This window comes from Athene noctua, chromosome 18 (assembly GCF_965140245.1).
Source record: "Athene noctua chromosome 18, bAthNoc1.hap1.1, whole genome shotgun sequence".
Lineage (NCBI taxonomy): Eukaryota > Metazoa > Chordata > Aves > Strigiformes > Strigidae > Athene > Athene noctua.
The window spans coordinates 8,225,034-8,238,604 of NC_134054.1; the positions used below are offsets into that span (position 1 = coordinate 8,225,034).

At 36.7% G+C, this 13,571-nt stretch overlaps 1 protein-coding gene across 6 annotated transcripts in view; it reads right to left on the reverse strand.

The window, feature by feature from the left end:
• MBTD1 (mbt domain containing 1) overlaps nt 1-13,571 on the reverse strand; it is a 40,412-nt gene that overhangs the window by 12,063 nt on the left and 14,778 nt on the right. For all 6 annotated transcript variants that reach the window (XR_012634766.1, XM_074922010.1, XM_074922012.1 and 3 more), the window contains 10 exons: nt 12,138-12,255; nt 11,336-11,470; nt 10,773-10,861; nt 9,229-9,463; nt 7,911-7,966; nt 6,552-6,656; nt 5,565-5,712; nt 2,986-3,068; nt 2,431-2,665; nt 1,687-1,764 (listed from right to left, as the gene is read on the reverse strand). Coding sequence is in view for 5 of the 6 variants with exons in the window: in XM_074922010.1 (XP_074778111.1) it covers nt 1,687-1,764; nt 2,431-2,665; nt 2,986-3,068; nt 5,565-5,712; nt 6,552-6,656; nt 7,911-7,966; nt 9,229-9,463; nt 10,773-10,861; nt 11,336-11,470; nt 12,138-12,255 (1,282 nt within the window). In the remaining variant the exon portion in view is untranslated. The remainder of the gene's footprint in view (nt 1-1,686; nt 1,765-2,430; nt 2,666-2,985; nt 3,069-5,564; nt 5,713-6,551; nt 6,657-7,910; nt 7,967-9,228; nt 9,464-10,772; nt 10,862-11,335; nt 11,471-12,137; nt 12,256-13,571) is intronic.

Consider the following 13,571-nt stretch of genomic DNA (forward strand, 5'->3'; position numbering starts at 1 on the left):
TTTCAACAGCCTCTATTTCAAAGTGAGTTTTTGAGGGATGGGGGAAAACCATTGTCTTATCTTTCAGGGAATGTGCCTTAGAATTTTAGTTTTATTCTGGAAACAAGTCTAAGTAAGTCAAGATGATACAGATTCTAATGGTTAGAAAGGCCTAATGATCTCTCTTAGAGTATTTCACATAATAAAATTTCTAATGTCACATTAAGGACTGTTTATTATTAGTCAAGTTTGCTGATCTGAAGGTAATATAACTTTGAACAGCAATAAAACTGTTGATTTGATTGTCTGCTAGGATGTCCTAGTAGAAAATATCTTGACAAAGAAGCAGGGCCAATTTAAGATGACAGATAACAGACCCTTTTCTGGAGCTGATCTGCCCGTATGTCTGCAGTATAAAATACTGCACCTTTCCAACTCTCCTGTTTCCAAGAAAACACCAAGAGAATGAGTCAGCATAGCGATCTGATGCTCCAAATATAAAAGACATAGTTAGGCTGTCTGGAACTCAATCATCTACTTCTATCAACACAAACTATTCACCCTTATGTGGCAGAAAAAAACCTCCCTCCCCAGCTGCAAGTGATTATTTTTTTAAAAAGATACTGTCAAATCTTGAGTTAAACATCATTACAAACTGTGTAGCACTTAACAAGTGCTACATAGAGGCTTACTCTATGTTCTTATTTACCATGTCACTGCTTGCACATACATTTCTTGTACCATGGCTGTCATGCTGCTGCTGCTTCTTGACTCAAGAGGTAGCAGCCTTTCAAAACTGTCAAATTATTAGAAAAATGGCTTGAGAATCTTTGGAATAAAACTGCCATATGAAACTACAATATTGCTTAGAGAATACAGATGGATCTGATTTCCAGAGAAGAGTGATGGGAGAAGGCACAAGGTCCTCTTACAATTGGCTGCCTCTACCCCATTTTATTCATACAAAACAGATTTTCAGTTTAAACCAGTCATGGAAATAAAAATATGGAGGAATGCAAACTTTGCAACTGTGCAGATTCAAACTGGTTGTGAATTTTGAAGATAACTTCATCCAGAGGGAAACAATTATTGTGGAAAGAACCCGAATACTTCAGATTCTTAAAAACGTCACTACTGTGTTTTACTGTGACAGGAATAGTCACACACAGCAGTGCTATTTATAGTTCCAGAAAATAATCACATAGAAGTTTTACACAGAGCTTCCCAGATGTCTCATCTTAAAAACTGGCAAATAAGTCACTTTTTTGTTTTAAATTACCATCTAGCTGGTTGTTTTTTAAGTTTTCTACATCTCATTCTTTCTGATCCAAGTAACTTGTTTCTTATTCCTACACCCATGTTACAAAGAGCAGAATTAAAAGTGTTAATTGGTACCTGAGTACTTTTTAAGGCAGTATACCTACATAGTCAATGTATTATTTAACTAAAATGATGTCTGAATACCAAAAATATCGTAACAGTTGTCCACCTACAGTTCATATAGATTATTAGCAGCAACATCAACCCTGTTTTGAGTTATAAAAAAATAGTTATTCTCAATGGAAAAAAGTTCCTTTTATGGCATACTGCACCTTTAAACATAATATCTGTTTACACACAAACATCTCCAAATAGAATAGGGACTTAGGGAGAGAACACAAACTTTTTAAACAATGGGGAAAGTGCAAACACTACTTTGTCACCCACTTTTCTTATGTCCTTTGTACTGTTGCGATTTAGCTTTTTTCTTCTGTTTTGATGAACTTGATTGGCTATCTCTTGATGCTGCAAAAAAAGAAGAATTCAAAATTAAAGGTTACTATTTTGAAAAAACACTTCGGAATGTGTCAAAGCTGCTACACAGTTACAGAATTTCTCCTTAATGACTAAACAGAGGCAAAACACCTTTATTGTGGGAAAAGCCTCCTATTAAACTACTAACAGTAACTACTATTACCTTGCTATTAAAAAACTAACAGTTCTCAAAATACAGTTATTAATTATTATCATATAAATTGACCTGACAGGACAAATCTTGATGCACTAAACAAAATACAGCCTTCTCACATAAGTACTTCTGCACATAAATAGCTACGCACACGTCATGTTCCCTCAAATTTGACATATAAATCATACATATATGAAACCCTAAAGTAATACATATTTTCAGTGATATTATCTAGAACTGATAAGTGACAGGCTTTTTCCCTGGATCAAATAAGCATCTTCTGGCCATTAAAAATAGTAAGTAGCCACAGAAATACCCAGAAGTACTTTAAAAGTCGAGGTGGAAGAGTTTAGAACCGTGTACTTCTACGCATTAGCAAGAATTTGTTCTATTTTTGTTATGCCTGGTGACCTAACTTGAAGAGGATGAAGTCAGGAAAATCATCAGCCATGAACAAGGACCCATAAGCATTTATGTTACATTATTGAAAAGACAGAACTTACATTGTGGTGCTGGAGGCTGTAGTTGATATCCAGTTAGCTGACACCATCCCACGGGATAGAGGTCTGGGGACTCGCAATCCACCCACTGATCATATTCATCTTCCCACCCATCAAAGTGTATCCTCAAAAGACGGTGGATAATGCGAGTTACTGTGGCCACACATACCAGTCGAGGTTCCATCAGATCAACAGCCTCCAGTTTCATTCCAACATGAAACCCATGGTTTGGAACTTCCTGGAAAAGCAAATACAAACAAGGCAAACATCATTAAACAAACATGTTAATTAAGATGGTTTAAGCACAGCGTCGAAACGAGTATTTCAGTCAACTTAATGTAGGAAAATACCAAGTATCATTTATGAAGGTTCATGTACACTGTATTTAACACTTCAGAAATATTCAAGCTTAATATACTCAAAGGGTTCTTATTTCTAAATCTGTCATCTTAGTTTTTCGAAATGGTATTTAATGAAATCAATCCCATGGACTATCCAGACAGAAATAAAAAAAAAATACTAATTACAGTTTAAATATACATGTATAATGTTTATTACCTTATTGAAGAGCTTTACAGGTGCTGCTATTGAGTCAGTTTCCCTGAGGTAGTCAAACCATTTAAAAGGAAGTTTTGCATAACCTGTGAATTTTAAACAACATTTTCATACATCAACTGCAAGCTTCATGCGTAAGAACAACAGCACAAATAGTATATTGGCACTGTGTTATGGCTAAAAAGACAACAAAGAAGCAAAATATTAACATCAGAAACTTCCACTCTCTGAGCTTTGGTCTAAGGGACAAGACAGTCACCCGGACATTGCCCATTTGCAACAAACAAGATGAATGAACCTCTGGATAATATAGAAAGTGTATTTGACATTAAGATTAATCATTCATACTTGAAGCTTTCTGTCCACGTAGATCCTTGATCTCTACAAAGCCCCACACAAATGACCCAGAACAGATCATGTAATTAAGCACATCCAGTGTCTTTCCTGTGGGGAAAGAGCTCCACTATCGAAACACCTGAATTGCTAGGAAGAGAGTGGTAAGAACAAGAGTGGATATTTTAAAACTTAAATAAGGCTAGAAATAGCAGTAAGATGGAAAATTACAGAACTTCTTTTCCCCAATTTTAAAAACTATTATAGAGGGAAGAAAATCTCTCAAATGTATTTAGCTTTTGTTTATTTACTGAATACACATAAAACACGCAGGACTGGAAGGTTTCTCTGTAGTACTATGCAGTATTATAAAGATTGCAGCGCAGTGGGCATGGCATGGGGAGCTACAGGATACAGCTGTGTCTCATCTAGATGAGGGTTAGAGAGCTCCCACTGACCACAGCTCAGCACTGCAGGGCCAGACTCCTCAGGTAACATTCACAGCCCAAAACGCAACCCCTTCTTGAAAGCATCTAAGCATCCTCATCTTCTACTGATTTCCGCAAGACATGAAGATGTTTGAAAGGAACGAGCTCATAAATGTGAAGTCCAATGATTTCTCAGCCATTTAGTTATCCACATTGCTAAATGTACTTTGGAAAAGCGTGTGCACGTTAGGTATGCAATATCTGCGGGAACAGATGTAGCTGGATAGCTCACGATTCATAAGGGTAATAACATATCAGTTTTGCATATTATGCTTTTCTTCTCAATGCATGGATCCTCTGGCTAGACCAATATATGTGTAGGCAAGTCCTTCAATTAACTTCTCACTATGCACACCCTACAGACATGTGCACGTTGTTCTTGTTAAGAGTAGTCAGAATTAAGAAATTGTCTATTTTCAAGCCCACAATTTGGAAAGCAAAATACACCTCTCATAAGAGCTAAGAAGCTTTGATCACTCTGATCCTATTAAATATGTTAATACACATTATGTTCTGTATTTTACTCCTGTTAATTCCTCTCTCAAATTACTTTTAGATTATTGCATGTGTGATCTGTAATTGCCTCTCAGTGGATGATACAGGACTGTTATAGAAAACTGCAATAAAAGGGAAAATATACACGTAGATTAAGAATAAGGTTGCCACAATACAACACACAGAGAAGTGTAATATATGTGTTAACAACAAAACTCACATACTTTGTGTAAGTAGTGTGTGAAGAGTAAAGAGGAAAAGCCTCATCACAGAAGGGAGTTTTTTCCCAATTCTGTATCATCAATGTATTTATTTCTAAATTGATTGATATATATTGATATGCATGTTTTCTCCTCCCACAAAAACTTTTTCTATTGCAAGACACTCATGCACCACACTTCTGAGGGGTGAATATGCCCATGAATTTCTAGGCAATAAATTCACTAAATGAGGTGACTGAAAAATAATAGTAAATCTGTCCACTGCTCTTTCCACATACTCAAAAATTAGACTCATTAGTGTGCAAAAATGAAAATGATGTGAAATTATGTTCTTCGTGTTGCATTACACTGTCTTTGTAGTTATTACCTAGAGAAATAATTCAATAAACACAAGTAGAAGCCTGCAAGAATGAGAATGGAGAAAACAATCCGTAGAAAACCATTATTATCTGCTGTTACAAGCTAGTTACAATCCTCTTTATAAATTGCTAGACCAAGACGATAAAATGGGAAAATGAAGGCAACACAGTCTTCTGGAGGCGTATGTGCTAGCAGACAGACAGCATTTTCTTGCAGAAGGGATCATGCAGCATCCAGCTCTAATGGCTACTTCCTCGAAGCTCAAGTTTGTGCATATTCTTCAAAAAATAACTAACCTAAGTCTGAGATTCTTTATAATGTTCATTAATTCTTTTGGTGGCCAGGACTTCCCACACAATAACATATTTTGAACAGCCCTTTTAGTGACTAGCATATTGCCCATTCGCTTAATGGATATACTATTCAGGTAGTGGCTATCCCCAATTTCTAACAGCAAAAGCAAATTATTTTAGCCAGAGAATCAGGTGTTCAATTTGACTTCTAAATTAAAAGTTTGTTATCCTGTTTTAAATTACTTTGAAATTATACTGTTTTCATTCAGACTTGAGAAAGTCCTAAAAAGTGACATGAATTTTGTAGACTGAGTTAAGGAACAAAGCATATGGCACATACAATATCACTGAAAAATATTCAAAATAAAATGTGGTCAGAATGCTATATGTACCTCTGGGTGGAGTTAGTTCAATCATGTTAATTTCACAGAAACCAACAGGGAAAATAGAAGGGGAAGTGGCATGGTAACAAAACCAATCAGACCCATCTGCTGCTTCTGAGCCATCAATCCCAATCATAAGATAGCCATCTGCTAAAACCTTTGTAAAGAAAAACAAAATTTTGCATTAAATACCTTTATCTGTGTGATAAGGCTAGAAAGAAAGCATGCCATGTTTCAAAAGAGTGAAAAGTAATAATAATGGAAGCATACTTAGAAGGACATTCAATTATAACAAAACAAAAAACCCCAAATCATGCCTGTCTCCAAGATTGTGTGTACTATTGTCAAATGTACCTTTGTTAACCGCAAAGTTATGAGATGAACATTTCCTTTTTCTGATCTCTAGCTTATTTTTCTTATGAACATCACTTCTACTTGTAAAGCTTTAAAATTCAGTCTACTCTTTAGTTGGCAAAGATATTCTGCACACCATTAATAAAAAAAAGACAAAATCATAACCACACTCCTCTTTGGTAAGGTTATGCAATTCTGCTAAGTTACTTTTTACATTTTCTTCCTCTTTTAAAACATATTTCACATAGATGGGCTCCCTTTCAATCAAGCTAGAGAAGAAGTACATCCTTAAAATATCTTCATAGACTTCTGCAAGTAAGCAAGATGAGGTTTCTTTCTGAACAGCTGCAACACACTTGGTATAATTAGCAGATTGTCCTGCAAATTAATCTCACAAACATCTCGTATTCTCACTAAAGGTAAGGCCAAATTTCCAGATTCAAGTCAAAAAAATAAAATTACATGAGTATATTCTTTTTCACAGCAGTTGTATATAAACAATTAATGAATATATTCCATAAACATTCATTGTGTGAATGAACTGCTCTTATTTTGTTTGAGCTTTTTGTGTCAAACTCAAATAAAGGTGAGTGACAAAAGGATTCCCATCTACCTTCCCAAAATACATATTTGTTTTCTTACCTTTCTAATAGTTGCCACACATATTGCCGAAAGGTTTAAGGGGTCTATAGCTTCCAATTTCATTCCTTCTTTAAACCATTCTCCAGCTGCATCCACCTCTTTTACCTAAAGAATCACATAACAGCACCAGAAACTAAGAATCCAATAAGCCCGTGTGCCAGGTTTGTGTGCCAGGGTTTTTGGTAGCGGGGGAGAAGCTTCTGGAAAGCTCTCCCAGCTCCGAAGTTAGACCCACCCCTGGCCAAGGCCAGGCCAATTATCAACAGTGGCCACACATCTGCAGTAACGTAGTTAAGAAGGGGAACCTGAGAGGGGGGGAAGGACTTTGAGGACGAGTTACAAGGACACCGCTGCAGACACGGAGGTCAGTGGAAGGAAGGGGGGAGGAAGCTGGGGAGGTGTGCCGGAGTAGGGAACCCTCCTGTGTCCCATGGTGAGGCAGAAATGCCACCCCTCCTGCCACCCCTGGGTGTCACCGGAGGAGCACAGATCCACCTGCAGCCTGTGGAGGAGCCCTGGGAGTCTGTGGGAAGAAGCAGCCCCCAGTGTTGTAGCTCAGTGCTGGGAGGTGCAGCATGTGGGGGTGACCCATGCCAGAGCATCTTGGGAAGAATCATCCCTGGGGAGGGCTCACAGCAGAGAGTTTGTGGAGGACTGTCTCCCACGAGAAGGACATGACATGGAGCAGGGGGGAGAATGCAGAACAGTGCTTCCCCCCACTTAGAGGAAGCAGCAGCAGACTGACTGCACCCCCCCATCCCCCGGGCCCTGTGCTACTGGGCACGATGAAGAGGTAGAGGTATTGGGAACAAAACTGAGCCCAGGAAGAAGGGAGGGGTGGGGGGAGGCGTTTTAACATGTGGTAACACTTCTCACTGCCCCATTCTGTTTGTTAAGTGTCATTATCATTAGTGACTGAGCCGAACTGACACTTGGCTTCTCCCTCCAAGGAGTTTGTCTTTTGCCTGTGAGTTAATGGGTGAGCAACTCCTCCCCATCCTTATCTCAATTTCTGAGCCTTTTGATTCGTTTTTCTTCTTCCCAGCACTAGGTGGGGGGAAGGGGTGAGTAAATGGCTGCATGGTGGTGGTGCTCAGTTGCCCTCTGGGCTCAAACCACAACAATCTGAAACAAAAATATAACCCCACACTACCAGAACTACCGATTGAAATACCTGCTGTATCATCTCTGCTGATGTCAAGGAGGACAAATCAGGTAAGGGCTTGAATAAAAAAAGTAATGCTTGTGCTGGGCACATTTTGAGGACTTCAGTAGAATTTCAGGTCCGTTTTACATGCAGTAGGAGCTAAAGGTCCTTAATCAACTCTGAGAAAACAGTGCTCTTGCTAGCAAACTCACCTTCATAAATAAATGTGGTGGTGCATCAAAATGTCCATCCTGTTTCTTTGTAATATCTAAAAGGAATAATATATATATATTATTCAGAAGTTTTGTTAATAGAGCACACAGTATTTTTTTTTAATATGTTAACTAATACAATGCAATCATTGGTGTGGGAGACCTACAGTTCATAATAAGACTTCTGCAAAAATCTGGAGGACACAATCCATCTATCTTCCTTATTGACTTTTACCTGAAGTACCTCTAAGACAGTCTCTTTTATGAAAAAAAATCCAAATATTTACAAGACCACTTGATTACATCACAAAATTGATACAAATATACACAGAAACTGTTGCAAAAAAATCTCAGCTACTTCACACTGTGTTACAACAGAAGATTGTATATTTGTTATATAATTATACATAATCACTTTAAATACGTCTATATAGCTGGCTTTAGCCAACTGTTGAATACTACTTTCCAAGAGGAATCCCTGGAACTGTTAGACACGTTATTTCTGGGAAGCAGCACTGTTCTTTGTTTCTCTAACTACTTTTATTTATAAATGGTTTCACGGAAGTTTAAATGCTAGCAAAACCGAAGGTTTTCCTGAGATGATGCCTCGTGAAATGACACAAGCTCAGTAGAGCAGAGAAATATTAAAACCAGACTGCTTTTGTTTAGAAACTTTAAATACTTCAAATTACAAGTACTTCTGTATTTTAGATAACAATGGCCTTAACTATGTACCATCCATTAGACAGTCACTTCATCTTCCCTGCCCATCTCCTAGTGCCCTCTAAAACATGTAAATCTTGCAATACAAAAAAATATTAGATAGTCCTTAAACTTACAAGTAAAAAAAAAAAAAAGTTGCTATCAAACAAGATACTTGTCCATGTTGTATTACACAAGAGACAAATGTGAAGAAACTAGGAGTTTGTGGAGCAGGACTGTGTAATTCCAGGTATCAGCATGAAAAACGACATTTACCAGGCTTGAATATTGCAGTTCAAGGTTTTCCTGCCTTGACAGTTTGTTAAGCACTGTTTATCACTGAATCTTTCTAGACATGCACATACTACAAATCAACTTAGAATTTATTTTGGCCTTTCCAGTGCTGCAAAATACACTACTTATACTTTTAACTGAAACCTCTGGATGTCTGGATTTAATGCAATTGGGAAAAGCCCTGGGCCACATTATATGCATTTTTAAAGATCATTACTCAAGCTAGTTTTATTAGTTGTGTAAAGTGACAGTATTGCTTAAGCTAGTACTTCTCCAAGCTAGTACTGCCCACAAAGCCACCTCTAAAACACAACAAACTTACCAGATCTTTTGAATCTGTGTCCTATACTTCGAGACCAACCAATATGATGAATGAGTGGACTGTACATATGGCACCAGAAGTCATCAGTTTTGTCTTCACTTTCTTCATACACCAGTCTTAACCGTCCCCCAATGACACTTTCTACAACTGCTACCCTTGTTCGACAAAGGTGCGTTTTGTCAACAACTTCTACTCTCATGGAAGTTTTGAATGGATACTGCATACTCTCAGACACCTTAAAGTAACAGGAGAAAAAGTGAAATATAATGTAAAAATATACTCTCTTTTTCTTAGTCATCTGTCTTCTGCTATTAAAACACAGTATCGATGCACTTTTAATTCAAACAGTTGTTAATCAACCTGTAAAAGTGACACAATTTCTCTCACTGTACACGGGGAAAAATGAAATGTTTCAGAAAACTAAGTAGAATAGATCCTACAATGCTTTAACTGCATCAAGTACATCCTCTAATACAATTCTCACGCAGGTTACAAGAATGTTCCATTGACTTAATGAAAGTTTGTTCAGTTGTTAAGAATGGATAAAATTACATTGAGAAATAATTTTAACAAAAAAATCCCCAAGATTTTCTTTTTTTGCTTTGTCATCCACTCAAAATATAGCACTTGACAACAGGATTAAAATATTTTATTATAAAAGGCATGGTAAACAAACCTTCAATATAACTTAACCTGGCCACTCACAAATATATTTCTTCATAATATACCAAAAGGAAAGGAAGAGAATGGAAAACATGTTAATCTGCCTTGTGACAATACATTCCATTTAAAAATCAGTATCTGTCACTTGCCATTTCCATTATAAACTCCCCAAAGTGTTGAGCTCTTGCCAATTTAATTTGCCTTCCAACTGAGCCAGTTTTTAAATAGAAATGTAAAACTGTAGAAAGGTTTTTTGGTTTTGTTTTTTTGATTTTGTTTTTAGTATTAGCTGCAGTCTAAGACAACAAAAAATCTCATATTCCTACTAAAAGCTAGGCACCGTGTCACAATATTAGTAAGTAAACCTACAGCATGCTATACAGGCAGCTGCCACACCTACAGACATGACTTAAAGACAGCAAAAAAATCTAGTCCAGAGCAGATGAAAAACTTTAACATTTAGAAGTACGTACTTCATTGCGTCTAGATATGTGCTATATTAATATATTTTATTCAGTTTCTTGAAATAGTGCATGATAAAAATCATTCCTGAATTAGAAAAATCAGTTTTCATTTTTCTTACATATCACAGGGTAGCTTGTTAGCTTTTTTTTTTTTTTTAAATTGGGGTATTTTAAAATTTAACTAATTTTTTAAAGAAAACTACTTTCTGCTAGAGGAGACAGTTTTCCACGTAAATACTGACAAGTGGGGACACAAATGGAGAATAGAGAATCTAAGGAAAACTGTATTTAAGGGAAGAAACTACTGTATCATCTTCACTATGAAAGGAGCTAATGTGCCATTGTAAAATACTTTAGTTCTTCACATTGTGCTGCAATTTTGTTTACAGTACATCATTGATATTGCATCAGCCTTACCTTCTGAGAAAAGTCAGGAGGAAGTGTTTTGGCACCAGTAAGTCGTTTCACTAGAAAAGCTTTCCAGTTTGTGTATTTGTGTTGGATGGCTGTTGCAAATGAAGGGGAAAAAATAAGCCACTGATTTTTAATTGTGTCCGTTAGAGACAATATTAGAGTCTGGAATATGTAAAGAAGAAATCCCAGATGACTGTTAAAAAGCCTGGATGACAATGACAAAAACCTCTTTAGAGAATGAATGCTACCCAAGATTAAGTTTATGGGCATGTCAGGGCAAAGAATTTAATAACAGAATATAAATAAAAATCAGTGCATGTTCACATCACTGATTAGCTAACCCCTTCCACCTTGATTTTAAAAAAACTTTAAGTCACATCAGATGGGCTACTCCAAGAAACACTTTTAGCATCAATCAAGTCCTTATTTTTCCAAAGGTTAAAATGATTTATTCAAAACTGTTGAAAGAGTTGCTATGGTAAAAAAATACTTCACTATCTGGACCATGAGCAAATATAGTTTAATAAAGACTTCTATATCAATCAGTAAGGCTACTATTTACATACTTCGTGGAGGGACTAGGGGCTTCCCACTGGTTGCACACCAACCAACTGGGTGGATGTCAGACCCACAAACGTTGCACCAGAAGTCAAGACTTGAATCATTTTCAAAGCCTTCATATCTTAGCAGAGCATTGTAGCCTGCAAGAAAGCAATTTCATTTAACACAGACAAAAATTAAACAAGATTATAAAATATGTATTAATATTTCTTTATCAATCAATGTATATTACATCGGATTTTCCAGACTATAACTTTTTATAGAACGTTATGGCAAATTTCTGCATGTTATTAATGCGTAGAATATAAATTGATAAATGTGCAGGTGCTGTCATGTAAGTCAAATTTTAATTAAAATTATAATTTTTGAACTATAAACCTTTAGAAGTTATATGTAGGAGGACAAAATTAATTACCCACAGTATCTGCTTTTTCATATCTTAGCTATATGACCTTGAATTTTTAACTGTTAACCAAGTGATTCATATAACCAGGCTCACTTGCTAGCTATTATATAATTTCCGATCTCCTCATTCTGCACTGCTCTTAATGTGCTCTGAGGCAATATGAAAAAAACAAAAACCCCACAAATGAAAAAGACCCCAAAACACTTAGGCATTCTCAAGCCTCACTGAAGCCACTGTAAAACAGTGTAACACAGTGATAGTGCTAAAACATCAACCTATGGACGATGCTCTGACAATCTAAACAATGTCACCATTATGCTAATCAGGTGACCACTGACTAAATTATTAGTTCCCTTCACACAGTTACTTTGATTTTAACAATTTTGACTAAATATATTTACCTGCTAATTTTACAATTCCAGCTATCCAGAAGACTTTGGTAGGTAGGCTGCAGTCTGTGTTTGGAACCTCCACTCGCACTCCTTCTGAGATATCACCCCAGCATGTCCCCATAGGTGCCTATCATTTAAGGTAGGGCGGGAAAAAGTCACCAGTTCACCACACGAAAAGAATTATTTTTTGTTATATCACTGTTTTACAAGCGACTTAAAAAGACAAAACAATCAAGACACATAAGACATAGGCATACATTTAGAAAACAACTGTATGAAAACCTAGCTTGGTTTTGATTTGAAGCTTGTATGTAATATTGTAATTATATACAACTATTACTGGGTATTTCCTGCAAAAACTATAGGATTGCAAGTTCAAAAATCCGTAAAGCAGAAGCACAAGTTGCATATACTCACAGGTCAGCTTTATTCTATGTTTCAACTAGGTGCAAGGTACTGATTTTAGTGAGACCGGTGTAATTCCTCCGCAATTCTACTTGCAAGAAAATGATGGTACTTTAAATTCATTCTGTACCACAGACATCAAAATCTTTAAGTTCTGTAAATCAGCAATGTTTCTGAAAAAATGCCTGAAAGTTATTTCTTTAATCTATTCTGATGATTTTTTATGGTGGGATTTATCATCCACTGGTTCACGTCCTCTCAGAGGAACAGGCTTTCGTATCACCTGCAAGTGACCATTCTGTCAAACAATCAATAAGAAAAGAAGGCTGAGTGGCACCTTTTTAATGCATGACAAAAGGAAACGCACAGCTAGATTCCTCACAGTGTCCTGAAGACTGAGACTAATGTGTTAGTAACAAAAAGAAATACAAGCTTGTTGAACTACCATGGATTTGTGGAAACTGGAGATAAAGATTTCCTTTGGTTTGCTATCTCAAGAAGAATGGTTTTTTGAACCGAGCATCATAAAAAGACACTTGGAGATGGTATTGTAGAGATACCAGAAATACACGACTGCTGAAGAATCTAAAACCTTAGAAGTTACTCAGCTGAAGTTATATTGGTAACAACATAGAAAACATCTCAGTCCACATTAAACTTGAGACCACCAAGAAGGGAAAGATTCTGATTTGGAGTACTTCAGAACAACAGTAATATCAATTCTAAGGTGTCTGAGAAAAATAAATTCTTATCAGTTCAGAGAGTAGATATCCCAGGGACAACTGAAGAGATCCTCTGGTTCTGTAGTGGGCAGACAGTATTCTAAGGCTGTGTCTCGTTCACTCTTTGTAAACACAGAGAACTTAACCACTCAGTGGGAGTAGCCTCCAACTTGACAGAACTCTGGCCAAGAGCCACAAGTGAAGAAATTTGGATTAATCCTGAACGACTGGAAATCATGATACTGGAATTTTACTGACAATCAGCAATAGCCAACTAGCAGTGCTAAAAGCCAAACTTGTCTTAAAAAGGGATACC